This window comes from Plectropomus leopardus, chromosome 21 (assembly GCF_008729295.1).
Source record: "Plectropomus leopardus isolate mb chromosome 21, YSFRI_Pleo_2.0, whole genome shotgun sequence".
Classification (NCBI taxonomy): Eukaryota; Metazoa; Chordata; class Actinopteri; order Perciformes; family Serranidae; genus Plectropomus; species Plectropomus leopardus.
The window spans coordinates 5,731,302-5,758,349 of NC_056483.1; the positions used below are offsets into that span (position 1 = coordinate 5,731,302).

The following is a 27,048-nucleotide window of genomic DNA, read 5'->3' on the forward strand; positions in this document are numbered from 1 at the left end:
TGTTTTGTTAATATTTGGTCAAGTGTGAAACGTGTGTGTTCAGCTCAGAATCAAACCAGATCAAATCATCAAACAAGATAAAAAAGACTGACACTAAAATGCTGCAGTTAAAGATGAGTGATTTAATACACCAGCGGGGGTCCAAATTTTAATTAAACCCAAAGCAGAAGTCACACATACCCTTTTTAGCTACATGTATATTAATTTGAGAAGTTAATTACATTTTAAACACCACCATAAGGAGATAAATTGATTTTATATCCCGTTGACAACAAGCTGATCTTAAATCTTGTTTGTGTTTCTGTTATATAGAAGTGGTTGGGTTTTTTTATAATGATTTTATGATTACACAGAATATAATATGCAGTATAATCTATAAAAACACACAGCTGTCTGCGCTTATGACTACAACCATTAGAAATATTCCACACATGCCCCTGAAAGGATTATTGTGCAAAAGCTCTTAACTTAAATAAATCCCACTTTCTCCACAGAATATAGCGCTCAGCTTCTCGTGTCTCTGTAGTATTTCCTGAGATATCCAGTTTTCAGGGGTTAAAAGGATTCAGACACTTTTCCCACAAGCTCTACCATTTCTACAATCTGTTGCCTGGGCAGCAAGGCCCTCATGTCAGAAGTGTGTATGTGTGTCTGTGTGTGTGTGTGTGTGTGTGTGTGTGTGTGTACAGCAGTGGGTCAAATCTGGCCCCAATAGGCTGCCAGGTGGCCCCCAAACATTTACTAATTCACATTAAAAAATAAAGTAATTTAAAATGGGAACAGTTTTATTTTGTTTGTCTGTTTTTCTAAAATCAATCCCTTTTATGACACATAAGGTGCCAGAGTGCATAAAATAGACTTGTTTATCAAAAAAAGTGCCAGTGGAAGATCCCCCGCACCCCCTGATAGAGGTCCTAGCTAAACCCCTAAAATCCTGGAAATGTCTTAAAATTCTAGATACATCCTAAAATCAGAGAAATGTCCTAAAATCCAAGAAATGCCCTAAAATCTTAGAAACCTAATCTTGAAACTTTTTAAAATACTCCAAATATTATATAATAATAATAATAATATAATAATAATCCTCCTAATATTAGAGAAATTTCCTAAAATCCTAGAAAACATGCATGGGGCTGCTGTGATTGGCCCCTGGCCTCCAGTTTTTTTGCAAAAGTGGCCCCCAAGCAAAGCCAGTCTTGTGTCCCTGCTGTACAGTATGAGTGAGTGTACATAAGTGCTGTTACTGTACCGTCATTAAAACCCAGCTGGCTGCCGTCACTGTAAGGGGGTTTGGGAGTAAGCTTTGGACCCAGCAGGCCAGTCACGTAACGTCCCTGAACATCTGCATGAAGGGACTAAGGATCAGATTAAACACAGCCTATGAATGCTGCAACACACACAGACACACACACTGCACACACTCATCCATGTGTTGATGAACCTGTTGTCTTCCTTGACTGCGGAAGCTGATTTTTAAGCTCTTTTGGGTAATCAGGTTGGAGGATGGAAACAGCCTGCGGCAAGAGGGTGGCATGTGACGGCATCAGCAGCTGCACACATGTCACCTCCTCCAAAAACAGCTCCGTCTCAGGTACTGTAAGTCACCCTGACCCCCCTGAGGGGACAGGTCCCTTCAGTAAATGATCACGACCCGGGCAACATCATTAGGCAGCTGCTGTATGGCAGCGGCTCCTTGGCAGAGTGATAAGCAGAAACACTCCACCGGGAAATGCTTACATTGCACTTGTAGGTGACAGGGATAATACGGGCCACGCACTTGTTATTCTCTGCGGAGCTGCACATCATTTGTACGCTTCGGCTATAAATAAAGATTTGTCACAAACCGAGAGGATGGAGTCAGGATGAGGCGCTGAGCTGCAGTCGTCCTGAATTTTATGATTTCTAATTGACCATTTACAAAACCTCTCACCCGAAGAGCTGTTTCCAAACTGTAGCTTAGCAACCATAACTAGGCATGGCAGGCTGAGTGTGGGCAATACTACGAAATTTGGCTTCCATCTAGTTCCAAATAATAACAGGGCCTGGATTAACAATATCAACACTTTTTATTGTTAAAAATCAACTAAGAATATCACATAAGGAAGATAAACCTTTTATTTTTTATTATCTCAGCCAGATGTAAACCTGAAGAGAATCACTTTTGGTATTAGGCTGGAGATGTACTTGCTGTTTAACCTTGCACTCACATATGCGTCCAGCTGTGTCACGAGCGTTTTTGTATATTTACTTGTCCTACTTACTTCTCCTATACATGACGCATATAACTGCAGGATACCTCTAGAGGGCACATGAGAGAGCTCAGGCCGTATACAACGACCGGATGTGTCAGATGTAAACAACAGATGAGGCGACCCTCTGTAAAGAAGAAAAAGGTAAAGAAGGCGACAGCTGTGACGTCGGTGATACGTCCGGCCTCTAAACAAGCCCGTTGGGAAAATGGGGAGTAGGTGTCTCTCGAGCTCTCCACCGTTTGTAATCCCTGCTGCTGTGTTCACTCTGTCACATCCGCTCTGCCTCTACACTGCCCCTGCTGTTTATATACATACTGCAGCTCGTGTCTGCGTTAATATCTGAAGATGTGCACAACTAACGTGCCAAACTGAAGGAGCGGCCACAAGCTTCCGGGAAATCGGCTCAGTTGAAAACAACAAGCCTCACCGTCTGATGCGGGCCACATTTTGGCCATCATTGTGGTTTAAAAACTAACATACATATAAAAGTTTAGTCTTATTTTGAACAGAAGCATCTGCACATTAATTTCACACCTGATGTGTTGTGATCCAAAGTTAGGCACATTAGGAGATGAATTAGTCTCCATTTTTGATATCTTTATCTTGACTGTAAGGGAGACAGGATGGATTATTCCACCAGGTCCACGTGCAGTCTTGTTTTGTTTCATCAGTTACACTCACACATCTTACCACACTGGTATCTTTAAGTAGTGGATCATTTTGGCTGCCTAATCTTGTAACAGATTTTGATAATTCAATACTTTTTTCTTCATATTTCCGTTTCTACTATAAGTATGTAAGAAGGCGGTTAAATGGTTTTAATGGTTCAATTTTAATCATGTTTACTGTTGTTAATTTTTTGTGCTGAAGCCAGCAGACAAACTTAAAACCATTAAAAGTCCCGGATCAAAGATTTGTAGCTGTGATTTATTTATCAAAAATACATTCATCCTTGTAATTATATTGCATCTGTGTTTTACATACAGTGCATCTGTGCAATGCACCACAGCTCAGTCCAAAAAAGACAAGTTTAATTAAAGCTAGCCTCTGAATGTGCTGCAGCATGTCAGCCAGAGTGGCTGTGATCAGCACGGGCGACACCCCGGAGGAGATCTGCACTTTCACTTATATGCACCATAAAATGATGCCACATTAATAGCCTCACCTAATCAACAAAGCCTATCCCTAGATCGGCCTTTAAAATACATAAAACTCAATTTAAAATACACAAGAGACAGTACAAAACACAAACTCAACATTAAACAGTACATTAAGACCACAAAACTCAGGACTTAATGAGAAAGTAAAGACCAAACAATACAAGACAAACTTGATTAATGAGGTGAATGCATTATTAATAAGCTACCTCCGAATACATTTTAATCACTGCTAAATAATTAGCCAAACATGAGGCATTTCCTTTTAATATTCTCTGTTAATTAATTAATTATTAATTAATCAATCACATGCATGTTTAAACACACGGCAGTTTTCAATGATAAAAAACAAATGAAGTAAAGAGGTGATCATTGCGGGCATGCACACAGCAGCAGCAGAGATGCAAATATTGCATCTTCATAGTATGTTTATTAAAATAAAAATAAAAATGTAGAGCAGTAAATCTGCCCCCTCGTTAGCGCAGACACCATGTGAGCCACGAGAGAATGGAAAGCATGAAAAGCGTACAGTAGGGGGCTGTTATCTGCAGATGTTATTGTATGTGATTTGTGGTGACCCTTAATAATGTTTAATCACAGGGAGCTCTAATGGAGAGTTTGGTTTTGCATAATACTGCAGCAAAACAGGAATTATGACTAAAATACGGGGAAAAAAACCCTGCAGCCACTGCTATTTTATTTATCTTTTTCTGACTGAAATAATCAATTATACATGTTTCATTTTGATTGTTGTATTTTGATTCTAATGTGTTGTTTTTATTATTTTTTTTAGCTGGCAGATACAATCCTCCCGTGTGTGTGTTGTGTTTGTGTGATGATTTTTGATGCAGAAGTCATAACAGCTTTGACGGGCATCTTGGCACTCATTTTCACGCAACCCCCCGAAGAAAAGTTTTCCAAAATGTCAGGTCAAACTAGCAGCAGCAACAAGCACCATCAATCGACTGACGGGCTGACAAGCGGCGATTAAACCCCGTTGAACTGTTGAACGGCAAATCACGGCGCCAAAAATAGTCTGACGAGGGTGCTGCTAAAAAAATTAAAAAACTGATGATGATGGAGCCAAAAGCGTGCACAAAAGAGGCGTTTACTGAGGGGAGGTGATATCTCAAAAGGGCAAATTTGCAGACATTGTTTGTGTAATTAGGCGTTGAGATATTTGTGGCAGCAAACAGATGGACTTCAGCAGCTGCAGCCATCTATCAGCTGTAACGCACAAAAACACTGCTTCTCTAACAGGATCCGCAAAGGCCCCGGCTGAACTTTCAATTCATCAATTTGCGCTACTGTCAACAAAAATGTATATTACTTTGTTTATATTTCAAACCTATATTTAAAATTGTACTATTTATAGATTTAGATATTGTTTTTACTTGCATGATTTTCTTTCTCATAGATGAGCATTGTTTGAGGGAGGCTGAGGCTTAAAATTTTCATTGCCAACAACTGCTTCTCTTTAACCGTTCCACTAATCTATTGATAATAATACAGGTTAACCTACAATTTATTCCCTTCAAATACAGGCTTTACTGTACCTGCCAGTCTAAATCTCTCCTGCTTCTTATAAAGCTGAATTTATTAAAATGCACAAACAAATTATGCCTGTCATCTGGTTCATTAAAGCATACCCATTAAACAAATTTTGTTAAATTAAATGTGCTGCATGAGTTAGCGCTTTTGTACTCATGGTTCTCTCGTCTTGATGTCAGTGGCAGTTTCTCTTGAATGACTCTGGAATGAAAATGAGCCTAGTGTTACACCGTGTCCTAACTGGACTAAATCGGTTTGCCTATGTTATTTCCGATTGGACTGTCCTAACTGCCCACGAGTGTCGGAGCGTGATACAGCACGATGCAGCGCGCTGTTTTGATCATCACTTTTGCACACTCTGTTTCTATTTTATTTTCTGTCGCTCGCTTTGACAGCGCCACAAGAGATGAGGAACGGCGGTTTCACAGGGTTCAAAATGTCAAAATGAGGACATCTATATCAAATTTCTAAACTTATCTGAATAAACTTTAATCTTATGACGATCTTTCCATCGAGGGGGGGCATGTTTTTTAAGAATGTGCTGCTGCCCTTTTTTGGATTACCTTTAAAGAGGACATGGCCTCATGCAGATGTGCAGCCTATACCACAGCTGGTCTCATTAAGTGACATTATCTGTCAAGTATTAAAAAAGACCCACCTGAAAATGTAATAAATTCTCAACTATGTATTAAGGTATTACATAAACTGTAAAATTTTATTACAATATCACTCTGGACATTTTATTAAAATTTTTAAAAGGAAATTATTACATTTTTGGGTGCTACAATGCTAAAGAACAGCAAGCTCTGCTTTGACTAAAGGTAGAAAAAAAAAATTGCTTTTTTTTCTGCCTTTTTACTCGACATTATATTTGATTGGTTTCATTTGTACAAAAATATGTAAAGACAGCAAGATGGTTTCATGTCCGCAGAAAGTCATTGCTTCCGGCTGAGAAACAATCTGGCACATAAGCCCCCTGTAAAACCATGACCTTTGGAAAGAGCCAAACAGATTAACTTTAGCAGCTGTAGCCATCTATCAGCCGTAATGTAAAAAAAACCTCTGCTTTTCTAACAGGATCTGCAAGGCATCGCAGAGAACAAGAGTGGGTTGGTTTCCATGGTGAGCAAAGCTAATCAGCCATTTCTCATCTCGTTGAGTGACACAAACGGAGGCCCTGAAACACAGGCTGGAAGCATTAACTGAAATAACCATCTTTACCTTGACCTTACGCGCGACCCTACACCATTAAACACCTCCCATGTGAGTCAGAAATGAGATGATTACTATCTCGCCTTAATATGCCATTTGAACACGAGACAGACGTCAGAACGAGCAGCGAGGTGTAATTGCCCTTGTCTAGAGCGCGAGATTGTTGGTTCTCCGAAAGAAAAGAGACAGCAGGCCTCCTTCATTTGCCACGCGATGAAACTCATTCTCAGAATATATAGCAAGGTAATTGAGCGATGAATTACTTTTTGCATCAGCACCACTCAATGACACTGATTCTGATGTAGTAATATATTATCTCCCCCTTTTGCAGTAATTTATACCTAAAATGACATCCAATGGAAAATGATTCTCCTCTTTTACCAGACCTGAAAACAAGCAAAACTTCCCAAAAGCAACATATTTTTCTCTCTTTCTCAAACTGTGTGAGGGTCAGAAAGTGCGTCGCGACTTTGTGCTTTTTCATTATTTAAAGTCACGTCTCAGAGTTTGACTTTTGAGCGTTGTCATTCCCTAAAGAGAAGAAATAAATGAGTTTCACATCAAGTAATGCAATCAGCCACGGTTAAACCTGGATCTCCAAAAATTTGATTACATCTGCTATAATTGAGTAGACACCTTTACCTCAGATTATACCGCCGAGAGAGGAAAAAAAAACACATTTAAATCGAGTGATAATTGGAGATAGATGGAGAGATAGATAGCTAAATGGAGGAAAGATTAAAACTAGATATACTGCTAACTGGTTGTATGTCTCCGCGCACCTGTAAAAGCACACGTACAGTTTACATCAACATGAAAACATGGAAGCTTCACACACATCTCCCCCCAGCAGCATGGAAGATCTATACAGTCAGCACAACTATAAGGTGAAAACCAAAGATTTAGTGTCAACACTTCAGTGTCTGACTAAATGTCTCCCGTCTCCAGAGAAGTTTTTTTTGTAGAAAATTATGATGTCACAGTTGACCTTTGACTATTATAAAGTGTCATCTTATCATCATTATATCCAATCAGACATCTGTGTGAAATGTGAGCATATAAATTATCATGTTACGGCTAAAAAAAAAAATGTTTTATGAGATCACCATGACCTTTGACCTTCAACCACCAGATTCTAATTAGTTCATTCTCGAGTCCAAGTGAATGTTTGTGCTAAATATTGTGTTGAGACAGATGCAAGGTCACAGTGACCTTGACCTTAAACAAACAAAATCTAATCAGCTTGTTATTGAATCCAAGTGAATGTTTTGTTCAATTTAATGAAGTTACCTCAAGGTGTTCTTCAGATATCACCCAAAGAGAACAATACAAGGTTACCATGACCTTGACTTTTGACCACCAAAATCTAATTTGATCTAATCTTGAGTCGACAAACGTTTGTCCCAAATTTGAAAAAAATTCCCTCAATGTGTTCCCCATATATTGTGTTCATAAGAATGAGACAAATGCAAGGTCACCATGGCATTGACCTTTGACCACCACAATCTAATCAGTTCATCGCAGAGTCCACACAAACGTTTGTGCCAAATTTGAACACATTCCCTCAAGGTGTTCTTAAGATATAGTGTTCACAAGAATGACGCTGACAAGGTCACACTGACCTTGACCTTTGACCTATGACCACCAAAATCTAATCAGTTCATCCTGAAGTCCAAGTAAACGTTGGTGCCACATTTGAGGAAATTCCTTTGAGGGATTCTTGAAATATCGTGTTCACATGAAAGGGACGTAGAAATGGACGGACAGACAATCCAAAACAGTGTCTCTGGCCATCGCCAGCATGGAGGCATAAAAAAGATAGTCAACAAGAAAAAAAGAGGACAATCTTTATTTTAATCTTTCAAACTTGTAATAAAGTGTGACAATCTCAATTCAAACCCAAAGAGGAAGTTTGGCAGAGAATGGTAGGCAACTACAAAGACCAGAAGGCAAGGCGAGGGCATGGTTCCTTTAGTGCAGTTTCACAGTAATAATACAGATAACCTCTGTATGTTCAAAACAACAGGTGTGCTTAGGTTCAGGTGCCTAAGTCGATCAAGATTTACTGAGCTACAAAAGCACGATGACACGACTCTTGAAGTGATCTCATTACTCAGCTACACTTTTTAAAAATGGGTTGCAAAATGAGGGATTTAGGGGTCACCTTGACACAATAATACCAGTAACAGCTCAAAACATTCATTTTTATCTGAGGATATTATCTCAATTCAAAGTCCACTTTGTAGTTTGCTCAGCTGTCATTGAGTTAATTTAAAAGTTCAGATGAGGACATGGAGTTGAGATTACTTTATCATACGACTCTTTTTCCCAAGGTCAAAGATGAGCCTAATGCTCATTCATCACCATGTGTTGAAGGTCCCTTGGGAGAAAGTCTGTTATAGAAGCTTTCTTTGCCTTCGCAGCTCTGTATGTTAAATATAATGCATGAATGTCCCAGATGAATAATGTAAAACAAATGCAGAGCTAGTAATAATGCTGTTTCCCAGTCTGACATTTTCTGCATTTGCTCATTTACTCTCTTAAGCCTTCAAATGGAATCCGGGACACAGAAGTTGAAGACAGCTGGACAGTAAATTTAGGTGAGAGCCGTCAGAGAATACCAATAACACTGAGATTAGATGACATTATTGTTTAAAATTAAAAATGTTGTACAAGAAAGTTGAAAATGTTAAAAATGTAAATTTTTTGTTGCACTGACGGGATGGATGAGATGTAACGTTGCTCCTTCGCACAAGGAGAAAACACAGGCGATCTAGATAATAACTTGGCATTATTAGAAAAAGTATGTCAAATAATAAACAAAAAATAATTATGTGTTATTTATTTTAGCGCATTCTTTGTTAACAATACTGCATCAGCATTGCAACACATCATAATGCAAGTTTCATTTTACTGTCCTGCCATTATGTTGGACTGTTTGTTTCTACTGTGCCGTCATAAAGGTGTTTTCCGTCTGCCTGATTCCATATGAACGCAGCTTAATATGAGAAAATTGATCCGACTCTAATGTCAGTATGGTAAATAAGAAGTAGAGCCAGCCGCCAATTAGCTTAGCTTAGCATAAAGACTAGAAGTGATGGGAAACTGCTAGCCTTGCTCTGTCAAAGGAGAAAAAAAATACAAATCAGCGCCTCTAAAGTTCAAGAATGAACATGTTAATTGTCATTTAATTGAATTATGTTCAAAATGGACGAGACTTATTTGTAACATAAAAAACATTTCAATTTAAGAAATTTAAGATTTCACTTTGCTTGGTGTAATATATTTTTATACAGCCGGTGGCGCTGAGGTTGGCATAGGTTACCACGGGTACGTGACTAACCACCAAAGAGGCTCTTTGGACATAACATGGCCCAAAAAGATCCGCAACCACTGTTATTTACACAAAAGTATGCTGAATGTACAAATATTGGGTATGTAGTGTACAAATCTGTGTATACCCTGTGAGGGCAAAGCAACTTCCTGGAGTCTTCAATGTGGAGTTTCCAGGTTACCAGTAAGTTATAAAAAAATTAAACAACAGACGCCTATCCCTTTGAGCTTTAGAGGTGGTGCTAGGTGGATGTTATTATCACTTGACTGTTTCCAGTCTTAATGCTAAGCTAAGCTAACCAGCTGGTGGCACTTGCTTCACATTTTCCCTTCAGACAAGAGTGATGTCAACGGTTTCATCTAACTCTTGGCAAGAAAGTGAAACAGCAAATTCCCCCAAAATGTCAAACTTTTGAGCGAAGGGATCGAACATGATTTACATGGTTATCACCAATCCCGTTAACTTAACACAAGAGATTTTTATGCAGTATTTAGGTTTTTGTCTGCTCTTCCTGCAAATTCTCACTCCAACTCATCAAATATAGCAGCTCAGTCAGCAGCTCTGCGCCTCAGACTATGATGCTCTGGGTTCCCCTCTAGCGTCAGTTTTGGACGCTCAGGGACAACATGTCAGTTTTTGCTACATGAATTGCTTCTTTTCAAAATAAACTTCCATGTTCAAAAGAAACGTAGGTTTTGTCACCAAAACTACCTGAAATTAAGGCCACAAAAATCAAGATTTGGTTTCGAAAAATATGTTTGTTAGGTAATTTAAAGTAAGTTAATGAGTATGTCACATGACATATGTGACACAGAGTTCCTACAGCTTAAGGCAAGTGGGATTTAAGGCATTTTAAGAACTTTTTAATGTCATACAGACTTAAACTTAAGATCCATTTTATAATGACAAAAACTGAAGAATAAAAAACATGAACTGACATCAATTAGTTAGGGTTAGGGAGAATTTATTGTATTAGGCAGGTATTGTAGGTATTAGGTATTGTATTTTTTGTAACAAAACATGGCTTTTTGGAAAGATTAAAGCAGGAGGTATTTGGTAAAATATGCATTTTTTTAAAAGTTACAAATATTTTTGATATTTTCCATTGCAGTCAGACAATAAGTTGATAATGAAGACATTTATTACCAGTTAAAGTCCTATTTTTTTATTAATGTAATGCCTTTTAAGTCTTTTTAAGGATCTGCAGGAACACTGGTGACACTTATGTCACGTGACGGTTCGACGTTACATAGAAAAAAGCTTGTTGACTTTTGGTTTCACGTGGGACACAGACACTTGTCTCTTGGTTGAAAGTCCTGTCTTTACACTGACTTTCTCACTTTTGTGTGTCTTTGCCACGGATAGGCTTATACTGGACTTTGGTGAAAGCCCAGTTCGCCTCATAAAGATGCCAAAGGGCGCTTTGTGCATCAGCCAGTGACGGCCACTGACCAAGCTGCCTTATTTGACGCCTTGTGAATGAGAACAGGCCGGCTCATCCTCTTTTAAGTGGGTAGGGTTTTTATTGGAAAAAAAGAGGGATTTCAGGTGTTTCCATGCAACAATCATGAGTAAGAATCCAACAACAGTTGTTGAAAAATGTGCTTTTCTTGCCGCGGAAACGCTACTGTAAATCAAATCTCAACAATTAAACCCTGAGTTATTGACTACAGGTTTATTTTTTTCCTTCTTTAGCCACAAATATTCAATTCTGGAGATAATGAAACATGTTTTCAGGTGTTTTAACACGCCCCATTACCTGATGCAACAAGGTGCACTCAACTGTGCACTTTTCATAAAAACAGCATCACAGTGGGTGTAGCAGATTTTAGGAACACTTGCTCTTTTCATGAAATAGGCTGGCCACTTGAATGTAAGAGGAAGCCATAGCCTCGACTTGACTCCAGCTATTATATACACTTTAGTCACGAGGATATGAAAATAGGATAGAGATGAATTTCTCCACTTTGAGAAAACTAACAGTAGTAGGCTATGACAGAAAAAAAGAAGCAAAACTAAGCAGTAGGAAGACTGGCTTAATGTTTTGTACGCTCAGTGTACGTCTCAGTGCATGGGGATTTAAACTCCAACCTGCCTGCTGGATTCAATATAGCAACCAGTGATGGAGGGCAGATTGAAATATGGAAACAGACAGAGCCAGTCTATCTGAGGAATTTGAGTTGTTAAAAGCTGCAGGAACTACTGATGCATGTTATGGGTGTCTGCTGTACAGGGACACCTCATCTATTCTAGGAATTTTTTGCAGGTTGGTCATGTTGGCCATATTTCCAATATCAGACACACTGATACCAATTATTACTCCAGCTTTTTTTCATCAACAGGTTGGCATTATGGGAAATAACTAAAAATGCTCGACTGCCTCGGCACTTTAACTAAGAGAGGAAGGAATATTTTCAGTCAATAACATACAATAGAAAAAGCACAATTCATTTATGGCAGATTTTCCTTCTTGGGCACTTCCTTTGCTTTCTGCGCATCACAATCTATGATAAGCCCACACTTTGGGTTGGGGTAAAGGTGAACAAAATGTGTGTATGTGTTCATGTAGTATTCAGTTTGAAGGCAAAGTTTATCTGTTTCTACTACTCTAAGATATCATGAACAGAAAAAATAGCGGAGAGCGGGAAACAACAAAAAAAAGAAGATAATCAGAGCGTTTAAGTGGTTACAAAACAACGAGAGAAAAGGTAACATCACAGGAATAAACCACTGTTTGGTCGAATCTGAATAAATAAGTGGTTTGTTTGGTTCACAGCTGTTCTTTCTCCTCGTGAATATTATTAGTTTACGCTCCATCAGTAACTTGTAGGCTGTAAACCTGAGCAAATTGGCTTGATTTCTTTCAAAAACATGGGTAGAGGGCAAAGAGAAATTTAGGAAGAAATTATCAAGAAATGTGTTTTAAAAAAAAACAAAAACATAATTTTTAAATATTTAATTTGGACGATTCAAAATATAATTTTTGGGACATTTTCCCCTAGCTTTTTAAAATAATTTTTGAATTTTAAATAAGCAACTTAAGAAATATTGACCTAAAAGAAATGCAAGAAATTCACAAAAAAGTACAAGAAAAATACCTGAAAATTAGCAACAACAACAGAAAGACAAGACCAGAAAAAATACCTCAGAGAGACATAATAATTCTGTACCACTATTTGAAATATATAATTAGAATTATTCGAGCTGTACCCGACTCAGGATTATGTCAGTCAGCTGTTCAATATGCTTTTTTTTCCAAATAAAAAGAAAAGAAAATTAAAGTTTGAATGGAGCTCTGCCAGACACTCAGAGTAACAGTGGCAATCACGTCATACAGTAAACAAGCTAACTGCGCGTATGGCGGATTAGAAATATGCAACAACAATTTTGCCAACACTAGATATGAAACAAAAGCCAGAGACTGTCGTAATAAGTTGCTGTGAGCTGTTAGTTTTAAAGCAGAAGAGAGAAAATAATGTTAATAATGCTATCTCAGACTTACGGTGCAAAGTCTCTCCTCCTTCGCTCTCTGTGCCAAAGAGTAGCATGAAAAGTCAAGAGCGCTCACTTTGCTTCAAAATCTGTGGACCAAACTGTCCTCAGAAGTACACTGCACAGTCACAAAGACCATCAAAAGAAAAAAAAAAAGAGTTTTTGTGTTTTTGACAGATTTCAAATCAATTTGCTCGGGTTTTAATAATTATGAAAGGCGTCGAAACGCAGCACAAGAAAAGTGATGTTGATCCAGGTTTCAAAGGGTTAAAAAGGCCGTTAGTTTTTAACGATTGCTTCACTGAGCAGCTGACCTTAAACACAGGACTCAAAGATGGGAGAACAGTCTGTGCTAGAGGGGCTTTCGAGGGGAAGTGATATGAAAGACAAAGAAGCAGAATCGTAATACACTGATATGTCTTTGAGTTTCATGTCACTGCATTTGACTAGGCCTATCATCCTCTATCCGGCGGGTGCCCCTGTGTTAATCGGTTTTCTTCTCCTCGGGATCCTTCTCCCCGGCATCGTCTTCCTCGTTCTCGCCCTCTTCGGGGCCCTCCAGCTCAGCGGCGCGTTGCCTCTCCTCCTCCTCCTCTTCCTCCTCTTCGTCAGTCAGGCCCTCCCTCTTGAGCGCATCTATGTCATCCGAACCGTCATCGGACTCAGCTGTGCAGATGCCGTAGCACATCAGGCTAATTACGCCCAGCGGTAGGCCGAAGAGGAAGCAGCCCAACAGCGGAGAGCTGCGAAACACTGACTGAGGGAGGAGAGGAGACAATAAAAGATGAAAGGAAGACATAGAAAGGGAAAGCATGAGAGAAAGCATGGAGACAAAAGTAAAGAGAGGCGCATGGGTTGAGGGAAATACAAAAATAATGGAATAAATGAGGACAGCAAGAGGACAGAAGAGAGAACAATAGCTGTATTTTCTTTCACAATTTGCAGGACAAATTCGCCCTTGTTTGCTCTAAACGAACGCACTTTTCTTGAAGCCACTGTGTTCTGATGTAAATATGCACAAACAGTTTAAAAGCATATTCATCTTCAAACATTAGCATCACCCTAAATCTCTGTCTAAGCCTTTTTCTTTCTTTTATTATTCAAGTTCTGATTATCAGCCACACAAAGCAGGTAACTACCCAGCATGCACCAGACCAATTCTATGCATGACCATATGTTTGGGTTTATGATATGTAATAACTCTCCGTACCAGCAGGTGGAGCTGGTCTGTATTCATCATTCAAAAAGTGAAGAACATCAGGATAGACTGCAGATGCTACATAGCCAGTTAGCACATTAACAACACAACTGAAGAGCGAAGAATAACACAAACGTCAACAACAGTTTCTGCTAAAGAGCTCGATGGCTAGAAAAAAAATCGTATCCAATTATAACAGAGTTTCAATCTCACGCCATGTTGACTTAAGCAGTTTTTGCTTCCTCACTTCCATCTCTTCTCGTGCTGAACTGTCAATCACACTGATGTCTCTCCGCTATCTCTGACACTGATGCAACATACTGAATCACCCGAAAAACTGCCGACAGGCCAAAAAGGGCCGACTGGTGTCAGCTGTGTGGAACACGTGATCCATGTGTATCGTGCCAAAATTAAGGTGTCGATGATCAAAATCAGATATTTTATATCATATCTAATATATGCTTTATATCATCCATATATTGTATATAAAGATAGACAAAAGTGTGGCTTTTCAATCTGGATCGCCCCCTGGTGTCTGTCCGCAGTATAGGTCATAAAGCCCGCCTGTCCATATTAGTGAATTGGACATGGGCCAAACTAAAAACTCAAAATATACCCCAAATAAATTTTTCCCAAAGATGGTTTCTGACACTGAAGGTACTTCTCATCACCTTGATATTTGTTCAAGTGATTGTTTTTATGAGAAGTTCAGTTTCACTGAGTTATTCAATTCTACAAAAGGGATTTTCTGCCATAACTGACAGCTGTGTGTGCCGATCTGGGCACTTGCATTTAATGAGGCTGCTCGCAATTGGTCGGATGGGTGTTTTGGCAGGAACACCTCCACTAAGGATATCACTACTGCGTAAACTCTGGCTCCGAATTACATCATGCAAGATGGCAGCGCCAATATCCAGGATATTTTAGCTTCACAGTGGGAGTAAGAGGGGCACGTCGTCCATCTTTATAAACAGTCTATTATATTATTCATGATGGATTATGAGTGTGTTTTGTTGCCAGATTGGCCTGCGTAAAAAATAGACCGGATGCGGAAACTATCACTGCATATTGCGAGCCATGTGTGAACAGCCCAAACAGCTAACATGGGCACGAAAAATAAGATTGCTTTGACCACCGTTAAAAACACTCAGTTAACTTTGTGCAGTAAGTGCTGGCGGTGCTTCTGTATCAACTGCAGGTGACGTGAAGGAGACAAATGCGTCACTAAAAAACAACAAATCCAGACAACCCTCCATCCGCAGCCTTGAACAGAAACTGGCTAACATGGAAACCACAAACTGGAGGAGGGTGTTGATTCCAGCAAACCAGAACTGGCTCTGGATAAAATATGATAATGCTGCCATGTGTTCATGACAGGAATTCAAAGGTAAAAAGGATACATGCACAGGTATATACATAAAGGGTTATACACGGCCAACAAGCTCATTTTTGCCCCAAAATGGGTTAATCCAGCCTTGACCTTATTTCTCAAATTCACACATAAAACAACAAACACACTAACAATTAATCTTTTTCTTTCATTTCTCTCAGTGCTTCTTCGTTGTAGTACAGCACAATGTGAAATGAGCGTCTGGCTGTTAAATAAAAGTGTTACATCTCTCTCAACTTCCCATGTTTATAAAAGTAAAGAGCCTCCCATTAGCTATTACGTAGAGTGATTTTAAAATCCTATTTAGAGATCCAAAAATATTTTTGGTGAAATATTGCAGACAGGCGTTTAATGTTTTCAGTGGAGATACTGTGTTTTTTATTCATTTATTCATTCATTTGCATTAGGCCATTAAGTCTCTCGGATGTGTTTAGAAGGCAGGTCACAAATCATCTGCAGAAGCTCGGGCAGGCTTTAATATTTTAGTATTAATTAAATTTCCGTCATGTAATTTCAGGATGTCTGTATTATGTTATACTGTTTGTGTTGTTGGTGTCTTGTAATGTGCTGTCTTGTTTGCTTTTGTTTTGTTTTACACCGATGGTGACCATATTGGAGAGTTTTAGCCTTTTATCTATAATTCCTTTGAGTTTCTTGTACTTTCAGATTGTTTAGTTTGAACTGAAGTAAAAAAGAAATCTCACACTTCAAACACCAGCAGAGGTCCACCTTTATAAGTCTGTCTGTGGATATTCTGTTATTTTTCTGTCTTCCTCGACTCTAATAGGCTCACCTCCCGAGACTACACCCACGCAAACTCAAACACACACAGTAGCTACATGTGTGTGTAAAGGCTGCATGTACACACGTACTGTAACACGTTTACAAAGTGAATTACTTTTTTGTTCTCAATGCTTCAGTTCACTCAGCTTTTCAATACCTGTTTGTTGGTTTCTCTTTATTTACTGCATGAGACTGTAGATTCAACATCATTTGGTGCCTTGTAAAGGCTCCCGAAAAGTGCTTTTTTTTTGTTAAATGCAAGTATGAATAAAGGAAGATTTTATTCCCAAAATGCTTTTGTATTCTGTTCTTGTATTTGTATCTGTTCTGTTCATGTATTTTGTATTCTCTATTTTGCATCTGTATTTGTTTTTCTTTTTGCGTTTCATATAAAGCGTCTTTGAGTACCTATAAAAGCGACACATAATATTACTATTAAAATGATCATTTTCATATCAGTTACTCACACTTAATTTGTCAAGACCACACTGTCATTCTCGCATGCCTCCACCGTAAATGAAGAATCCAAAAATGGAGAAAATTCTTGATAAATTGAAGTCATAGTGGTCTATGTTTAAAAACTGGAAAACTTTATCAAAAATCTGTTTACAAATTCTCACAAAACTCGTGCAGTTTAACTAAAGTCTCATTTGTCCAGTCGTATGAGGAAGTACTTCCCAGCTATTTCTGATGGGGAGCTAAACTGAAAGCGGAATTTGTTCATGCTCTCGTTAGCACCAGACTCCATTGACAAAAACAGTAATTTAACCTCACTTAACACGAGAGCTGCTCATCTCCCACCGCCACCATCCAGTAGTTAGTTTGTGTCATTTTGTGACTTTGGGGAATCCAAATTGACCCTTAAAAACACCAAAGACGCACAAAAACACAAACAAACAAACTGATGGAGGCAGCAGTAAAGTAGCAGCTCCTGTGTTCAGTGAGGTAAAATTAATGTTTTTTTCAATGGAGTCTGGCTTTGAAGAGAGCTTACAGTTTCCTGTTGTCAGGGCTTTCTGTTTGGGATGTATCGAGCATAGACTTATTAAACTACATGTGAGAGTTTATAAACAGATTAATTAATAGATTATTATTGTTAAACGTGAACCCCTAATGACTTCAATTTATCAAGAATTTTCTTCGTTTTTTGATTCTCCGTTTACGGTGGAGGCATACAAGAAAAAAAGGTTTTCTTCACAAATTTAACGTAATACAACGTCAGAAACTGATACACTCATGTTCACTTGGGTTTTGAATTACTCCTAATTCACCTCTAATTGACATCCATTTCAATGAACTGAATTTAAAATTGAACATTTCTGCGACGCCGTACGTGAGAAACACGATCCCTGCGGGCACAACATTGCCCGAGTCACTGAAGAACAACCTCTTAAAATAATCTCAGTTACAAATGAGCCACTCAGGCTTAATACAGCAGGAAACTTCAGAGACAATGTACCTAGAAGGGAGCACTTGGTCACAACTTGTGTCAGCCACTGAGCTGAGAACAAGAGAAATATTCACGTTCCCTGCAGTCATCGCTGCAGTAGGAGACGGTAATTGCTGGTGCTGTGTGATGCTCGATGAGTTAGCGATGGTATGCTAACACAGCTGGCTCTGAGTCACCGGGCCTGATACCTCACGCTGCTGTCAGGTGTGCATTTAGACAGACTCTCCAGGGGAAGGTGATGGCTGCTGCCGATCCGCGACACCAGCCGTGCTGATGCATCCAGCTCGCTAAATTTAGAGAGGAGAATAGCACTCCCTCTCTGATAGAGGACGCGGGGGAATATAACTGAGTACATTTACTCAAGTACTGTACTTGTACTTTACTTGCATATTTTATTTTCACGCTACTTTATTATTTTACTCTTCTTTTTTTTTTTAGATTTTTTAAATTTCATGATATTCTTTACTTGAAAACATAAGAAGGGTTTATAAAATATGATGTCCTAACACCTTTTCATAAACATTCAAGTCTTTTTCTTATTTTTTTTCAAATGTTTAATAATGTTGAGTAGTTGTTGGGGGGGTTATTTTCAAATTTTATTTATTTTTATTTTTTTAAGATTATTTTTTGGGCTTTCATTGCCTTTAATGGAAAGGACAGTTTGAGCATGAAATGGGGAGAGAGAGAGGGGGCGACATGCAGCTAAGGGCCGAAGCCGGACTCGAACCTGCGACTGCTGTGGCGATGATACAGCCTCTGTACGTGGGACACCGCTCTATCCACTGAGCCACAAGGCACCCCTTCAATTTTGTTTTTAATTTTAATGATTTTTCTTCGTCTTGTTTGTTATATGTGTGTTTTTTGTTTGGGGGTTTCTTCTATTTTTTAATAATTTAGATTTTTCTTTTTCTTATTATAATTTTGAGTTTTAGGGTGTTATTTTCTTTTATAGAAAGTAATCTAATGATTGTTTTTCTCTTTTATATAATTTTGAAGTTTAGGGTATTTTTCTATTTTTTTAATAAATTGGGAGTGGTCTTTTTTGAAGAACTCGGCACTGGGTACTTTTACATTTCATACTTAAAATACATTTTCCTGATTCTTAATCACTTTTACTTAAGTTTCATTTTAAATGTAGGACTTTTACTTGTAACAGAGTATTTTCACAGGGTGGTATTAGTGCTTTTACTTCAGTAAAGAATCTGAATACTTTCTCCATCACTGGTTACAGGTAAGAAACAAATAAAATCCTGCACACTTAGCTCTTACAAAGCCTTGTTTTTAGTTTTAGTAAGTCTTATTCTTCCACTGATTTAAACTTTCAAACCAGACCTGGCAGCTAAAATGTTAAACCTTCAGTAAAAATGTTTCTACAAGCCTTTCTTCATACCTCAAGGTTAACTTCCATACCTTCAATTTCAACGTTTCCCTGAGTAAAATCTATAATTTTCCTTGAAGAGTTGTCTACATCCCTGCGAGGATGTTTTTGAGCTTCACCCGTGGTTACAGTACAACCGGAGCATTACAACGCAGCTGTATTTGCATTCCTATCACACCCGTGGTAAAATAAACACCAGTTCCACTGAAAGAACCAACTACTTAGAGTAAAAGTGGGAGGAGAAGCGAGTTCAGCCTCCTGACCCTGTCTGCTCCTCATCACTCCACCTCCTCCTGCTCTGTTGCCTGTTTCTCTTCCCCCGGACTGTGTTTACTGACTGCATTGCATATTCTCAGTTGCACTCCCCCGTCTTGTCCTCTGAATGTTGTTTTTCTCCCACAGGGGAAGAGCAGGGCACTCGGGCATTTGTTTTACAGTGCTACTGAACTTGGTGCACATTGCATATGCAGTATTCAGTATTAACTCTACATTGGCAGTCAGGATGGGGCAATGTGTGAAACGCATCAGCAAGTCCAAGGTGTTGAGAGAGTCATAATAATAACTGTAGAGGTTTACTAATAATATTTGCTTAGTATAAAATAAGCCTTAAAGCTGCACTAATTAATACTTTTATATGAATATATAAATGATTGCATGTGAAGTGAAAAGGGCTGGTCATACACATGAACCAATGGAAAATTATAACCCAAGACAGAGTTTTTTCAAGAGTCTATGGAGTCTTAAAGTGTCTTTCAGCATCTTAAACATCAAATCCAGGGACTTGTCAAGGACTTTCCAGGTCAAATTCCCACAAAAGGACATAGTGTGTGAAACAATGACACGACTACAGGAGACACATATGCAGACATGTGTTCAATATACTAACGATACGTCATGGATAAAATATCAAAAGAACTTCAATATCTATTCAAGCACGACATTTATAACTTCAAGCACTCTCACTGACCCATGTTGATTTATGTCTATTTTAAAACAAGTTAAAGGCCTTGACTTTTTTTCCCTCAAATTCACAAACCTTCAAAGATTTTCAGGATCAAAAAAAATTGTAATTGCTTTCTTATTTGGGATTTGTTCTGAGGTGAGAACAGAAACTACACATTTGAGTGCGGACGTGTTTGTGGAACAAATAACAGCTTATTGTGTTTTCTTCAATTCTATAGTTATTTATAGTTAATGAATGCTATACCAACACTTCAATTCACATCAATCATGTTTCCTTGGAACCCGCCATCCCATGATAAATTATTGATCATGTTAATTATATGCCTGAGTATATTATAGTATAGGCCTTTCTCTGTCCCCTAGTTTTACTTGCACAATGGCATGTTTACTGTTTCTGCAAGATGATAAACACATTTTTCAGGACCATAAAGAACTACGCAGAAAATGACGTGAGAAAGCCCCTTTCAGTGGTCATTTATTTGTGTTATTTTATATCCACTAATAATGCTACTAAATATATTGTTTGTCATTGACTTCCTGCAGAAGTACCTCGACTTTAGAACCATGAAATTCTTTTTTACGTTTGGAGTCCGGTGCTCCAGCCTCTAATTTTTTTATTCTTCAAAATTTGCACATCACTTTCTGTGTGTGCTCACAACTCTGCAGTCTCATGCCCTTTTATTTGAATTGGCGGGGCATTTACTTATGGTAATAAGGATCAAGTGGCACACGCTGTCAAATTACAAGGGCGAGGGAATTCATCATTATAAGAACACAGGTGCTCGCAATTCTGCGGTTTCAAAACACGTTGTGAAGCTGACGTAGACTTTTCTTAGGACCTTTTTCAAGAACTATATGTTAACTGTTCTGCAGCCAACTTACCATAATGGTGGATCTGGCATCAAAGGCGACACGTTTGATCCTCTGGATGAAGCCGTCACCTCCATATGCCTGCAGGGAGACAGATGATTTAATAGAGACAGAGGAGCTACTAGTTCATTTTAATTTTATGCAATTACACAATTTGATGCAATTACTTGGGGGAAATCTCTAAATTACAAAAGTATCACTATGTCTGTAAAAACTTCTCAAACTACTCCTGCAGTACGCACACGGTCTCAGGTATCCAGCACCTCCCAGACATTTAAAATATTGTTTAATTAACCGCCTCTCTGCACAAATGATCAGATGTCCCCGACTCTAGTTTGTTCACTGTCCAGCAGTTCTACTCCGTCTGAGCTCATTTGTTGGCAGCAGCACCTGGCCAGCCAATGAGTGATCTGTCCCGACGCTAATTCATCAGGACGGCCAATTAGTGAGCTCTGACTGAGCAGGACTTCTGTGAGCGAGCTGGATGTGAGCATGCGATGATTTGTGTGGAAGCAGCTGTTGCACAGATTTATGCTGTGTGAGGACTGCATAAGCAGTTTGAGAAAGTTTTTACAAACATTTTTAAAGGATGGAGTTGGAGCTTATTTAGTGAGTGGGGAGATACTTTAGAAAATGTAGCAATTCCTTAAAAACCTTCTCAAGATAGCACAGCCTGCCAACTCTGTCCATGAATCCTCTGGCTGATTCATGCTTCATGCGATGCTAAACACACTGTCTGAGTACCTTAACCCTTTCAACCCCACTAAACCTTTTGGTAGAGCTCAGTTTGTGCCACTATATCTCCATGAAACTGTGTTGAACTTAACTGAACCTTAATGAACAATCTCTACCACTCAGATTAGGTATGTTATGCGAAAAAAAAATCCTCTTTATGTAGTGGTATTTTTAAATATGCCCTTTAAGTTTTCCGCCTACAAGTTAGAAATAAATAAGTCTCTCTGTGGTTCGATTTTCAAAAGCATATTTTTTGGCTTGCTATAGTTTCAGAGATAATTTCAAAATACTGTGATGGTAAATATTTGAATTAAATACAGGGAAATAGTATTAGTACTGGTAATATTACAAATTCCATGGTAACAATTAATTTATGTTGGTATAATTACATAGGATAAGCATTATAACAGTACATGGTTTGTAGTTTTCTTTGTTTCTTTTTGTTTTATGAATACCACGAAGGACCATTTCAACTGTTTGGTGAAGGCCTATATTGAAAAAACTATAGGCTCTTTAAAAAAATGGTACTTTTTGAAGGTAGAAGGGAGGCAGATGGTAGATTTAATAGTCATTTTTTTAAACAAGGTTTGAAAAACGAAACTACATTTGTCCTTGTGTGCATGTTATTTCAGGCCAACAGAAATAAAAAAAATTTGAAGAAAAAAACTCCATTGCTTTTTTCCTAGTGAGGAGGTTAATGTGCATGCTTCCTATGAAAAAACATTCAAGTTTTAGTTATGCATGGAAAAAACTTCAGCTCTTCACATCCCCACCCTCATAGAAAAGAAAAAAAAAAAGAATGACTAAACCTTGAAATCTAACTGTAACTATTGCTACTTTTTTGCACCATCTGCTTAATTTCAAATTCAATTGGATTCTTTTAAAACAATATTCTGTGTATTTCCTCCTGAAGCACGAACCAGCCTGGAGTCACGTCAGGGCAGATTTTACCAGGATGACGTGACGTCGCTGAAACTGTCCAATCTTCTGCTGCGACTGGACAGCAGAAACACGGAGCAGAAACACGGAGCAGAAACATGGAGGTTTCTGCTTCTGTTTATTTGGTGGGAGGTGGTTTGTTTTGCTTAGCAAAAAATAGCCCAGACCTTTCTTGGAAACAGAAAGGACAGGACCTCTGGCTGTTTGGCTTATGGTTTCATACATCTGGTGACTCGCAGGGAGAGCGATGACATTTCTTTGTCAAGATTAGTGTGTAAAATACAATGCAGAGTCATGTAGTAATCTCTGTGTTTGACTCGGAGAAGAATTATTGTGGATAATCCATTCATTCAGGACAGCAATGTGAAATCTAAACATGCAAAAGGAGATTGCGGAAATACCTCATCTGGTGAAAATATTTTCCAGGGAGGACTTAAAATGCAAAGCAACGTGGTTGATTAATGAAGACTACTGGTGTGATTACAATAATACAACACGAGGGGAAGGGAGGGGAAAGGGCTCCGCTGAGCTGAATGCTTAAACAGGATGCAGGAGAAGAAGAGGAGGGAGGAGGAGGAGGAGGAGATTTGGACCTGTGCAGAACCGTTCAGAACGCCGTTGATGAATTGGACCAGCTGCTCCATGGTCTCGATCGGCTCACTGGGCAGGAAGTACTGCTCGTTGGATGTGTTGAGGATGATAACGGAGGGCACCGTCACCTCGCTGAGGAAAAACAGGAAACGTAGCATTTAATCTTCTTAACCTCGGCACCGTGGACTGCCATTATCAAAGAGCATCATTAGATGGGAACAAATTGTGGTTTCTTTAAGAACAAATTGCAACACAGAATACAACAGTGAGATAAACAAACCCTTTGTACTTGGAGCAACCTAACTTTTCCCATGGGCATTAATTCAAAGAGAGGATTCTTTTTTCTGAGGAAAAAGGCAAAGCAGCCTGGTCTATTTTAGAGTGGCGGGGTGTCTACAGGCATCAGATACTTATATTTCATTCTTTTTGAGACCTTTTCGAGATCATTTTTACACAAATTTAAGGTTTATGTTCTTATTCAAGAATGTGGTTCTATGCAGAGGCAGGTTTTATGTAGAAATACGGCTTTTTGAGTGAGTTATGCTCATTTGTATTTTGCCAACAGGAAAGTGCAAGTATGAAATAAAAGCATGGCATTAGGCTCAGGGGCAGACTGAAAGATTGGTGAAATCTGACATGTGGATTTTCACGCAAAAGAGCTTGACTCATCTTGACAATGTGACAGCCCTCCTCCCATGCATTCGGCTGCTCTGTTGCTGTTGTGTTGCCGGAGCTGAAAGGCCACACCTGGGCCCACTGCCTGTCCGACCATTAATACCTTCCTCCTCTGACGGTCCGGTCTCTCTGACGGAGGCTGCCTCTCCCAGGCTAGCCTGATGTCGACCTTTGCTGATTTTTCTGACTATTTTATGCTTTCTATGAATTAATATACGTTCACTTTTTTGTGATCATTTGGTCTCCCTTTAAAATGAGGGCTCGCCCAAAAATATAAGATGGATAAATGAAATAAGGTGGGTTTCCATTAGCCCTCAAATTGCGTAAATTGAAATTGCAATTATTCTGACAGATAATGCATTTGCAGTATGAGTTGCAGTTTGAGTGGCCACGTTAATTTTTGCACTTCATTTGAACTGAATAAAATATAAAAATGATGATGAGATGATTTCCGCTGGGGTCTCTACTAAACAAGCACGTTCTTTTACGTCTGGAATATGATTTGCAGGGTGGGGCTTCTCTGCAGCACCATAATGCTTCATATATAACAGTGTGTTATGACACTTTTACATTTATCACGAAAAAACGGCAGCTCTTATGATTTGGATATTGCACTTGGCCAGTAGTCATTTAGATAATACTTGGGTTGATTGTGCAGACTTACTAATGATATTACAGGGCATACATACTCATTTAGTTTTGCAGCAGAGTGCCGTTTGCCAGAATAATGGCAGAAAGAAAACTGAAATTTTCCAATTACGAGCTACAGGTCCTGACCGACGAGGTGCAGAGGCATTCCCCAAAACTACAGGCAAGGAACTGGAACATGAAAGAGAGAAACTGTTTTGGGGATTTAATATCTCAGCCTGCGATGCTATAATTTTACTGTCGCTGTGCTTCACTATTAGCGCTGATCTTTGTGAGTTTGAGTGTTTTTGCAGTGAGGGTCATTTGCACAAAAAAAGGGTCCAATTTGGCACCAAATGTATTCACATCAACTCATTTAAATATGTGCAAGTAGCACAGGAGCACAAATTCACTTGGCAGCAGTTAGATGTGCAGGTTACGCTTTCCAGGTGCTTTGAGAATTACACGGTCTCTTTTTGTCTTATTTGTGCAGGTTTAGCCACAAAAGCCATGCAATCCTTTTCTGAATTCGCCGACAGTGTGCAACTCAGGGGCTTTATGGGTCTGTGCCGGTCGCAGTTAAAGAGAACTTCACAAATTACGGCTGACAAGTGAATCATAGGGAGTCCAGAGGAGAGCAGCTCTGCATTCACACTGAGACTTATACAAAACATATACAAAGAAGCCCAGTAGTCGAGTGATGTTGCCACAATTTCTGCAGAAAACACAGAAACAGAGACACAGATGCTGCACACTCCACGGCCCACTTATTTCGACAAATCAGCAGAGGAATTACCAAACTCTGCGAGATAACGAACAAGGTCATATAAACAAGCAATCCCTCTTTCACACGTCTCGCGCAACACCAAAGTCTGGCTTAGATAAGGTATCCTGGTGCTTAGACACACACGCCGGCACACGAACAGTCCATCACAGCACTGCCACCTCACATCCCTGCAGTGTTACTCAATCCAGCAACAAATTGCACACACACGCACACGTATCCATCACTGTCCCAATCCACCACCCAGCTGAGATCGGGAGTGCAAACACACACACACACCCACACGGTAGAGTCATCAACGCCTCACTAGTCTCTCCAGCTGAGATTTGCAATCACACGAACACACACACACACACACACACACACAAACACACACATTTTGAATGTGTAGTCCATCTGACATCCAGCCTACTCCAACAGATGGCACCGATTTAAAATAAATATGGATTAGCCTATTCACCTCTGTGAGTGGAGACTACTGGGGGTTTGCCGCCCATAATTGATGGTCATATACTGTACTCCATAGAATTACAGCTGGCAGAAAAAACACATTTAAGACATTTCCGTTTCCACTGCCAAAAACAGCTGCCATACTGTGTAATTAGAGCTAATTGTTGTTTTAATGCAGGAGGAATTTTATCCATGTTTATTTGGATTATAAAAGGAGCAGTTTGGCGTCTGAGTAAACACTGAAAACTGATGCCAGCATGCCCCAAAATCAAAAATACACATTTTTCCTCTTACCTGTACTGCTATTTATCAATCGCACAGACACAAGAGTGGTAAGTGTGGTACTGCAGGAGGGCAAATAAGCCAATTTTCCAAAATGATGAGCTAATTTTTACACATAAACAAAACTGAATCCATATGAAGAAAACTTTTGGCTAATACTTAAAGAGACAGTTCACCCCCAAAATCAAAAATACATATTTTTCCTCTTATATGTAGTGCTGTTTATCAGTCTAGATTGTTTTGGTTTAGCTGCAGAGTGTTGGACATATCGGCTGTAGAGATGTCTGCCTTTTTTCCCCAATATAATGGAACTCAATGGCACTCGGCTTGTGGTGCTGAAAGCGCCAAAAAAATACATTTAAAAAACACAACATCAATGTCTCTTTGCACAAATCATGACCCAGTTACTCGAGATAATCCACAGACCTTGTTGTGAACAGTTTGATGTAGGAACTATTTTCTTTCCACAAAACTCCACCTGCCAATCGAATCACCGTGCAGAAGGAAGCGTGGCAGTGCGAGATGTAAACACTGATGGCGTCCTCTTCAGCTAAGCGGTTGAAGTTTGGTCGAAAGAAAATAGTTGCTACTTTCAATTTTGTCATAACAAGGCCTGTGGATTATCTTGAGTAAGCGGGTCGTAATTTTAGAGACATTGATGTTGAGTTTTTCAAATTTAAGTTTTTGGTGCTTTAAGCACCAAATGTTGAGTGCAATCTAGTTCCATTACATGAAGAGGAAGGAAAATATGTATTTTTGAATTTGGGGTGAACTGTCCCTTTAAATATGAGGCAGAAAATCCCCTTCATATGGATTTTTGTTGTATGTGTAAAGAATAGCTTTTCATTTTGGGAAACAAATCTGTGCGTTGACTATGGCGTTACAGCATTAGCCTGTGTTAGCATACAGGCTCACAGAAGAGGGAAACAGCTTGC

General features: G+C 39.1%; 1 protein-coding gene across 1 annotated transcript in view; it reads right to left on the reverse strand.

Annotated features, from left to right (window-relative positions):
• Nucleotides 1–12,583: 12,583 nt before the first annotated feature.
• LOC121960895 (protein disulfide-isomerase TMX3-like) overlaps nucleotides 12,584–27,048 on the reverse strand; it is a 44,389-nt gene continuing 29,924 nt past the window's right edge. The window contains exons 14-16 of the mRNA XM_042510784.1: nucleotides 23,298–23,427; nucleotides 21,043–21,111; nucleotides 12,584–13,755 (exon numbers count right to left, since the gene is read on the reverse strand). Coding sequence (XP_042366718.1) covers nucleotides 13,483–13,755; nucleotides 21,043–21,111; nucleotides 23,298–23,427 — 472 coding nt within the window. The 3' untranslated portion in view covers nucleotides 12,584–13,482. The remainder of the gene's footprint in view (nucleotides 13,756–21,042; nucleotides 21,112–23,297; nucleotides 23,428–27,048) is intronic.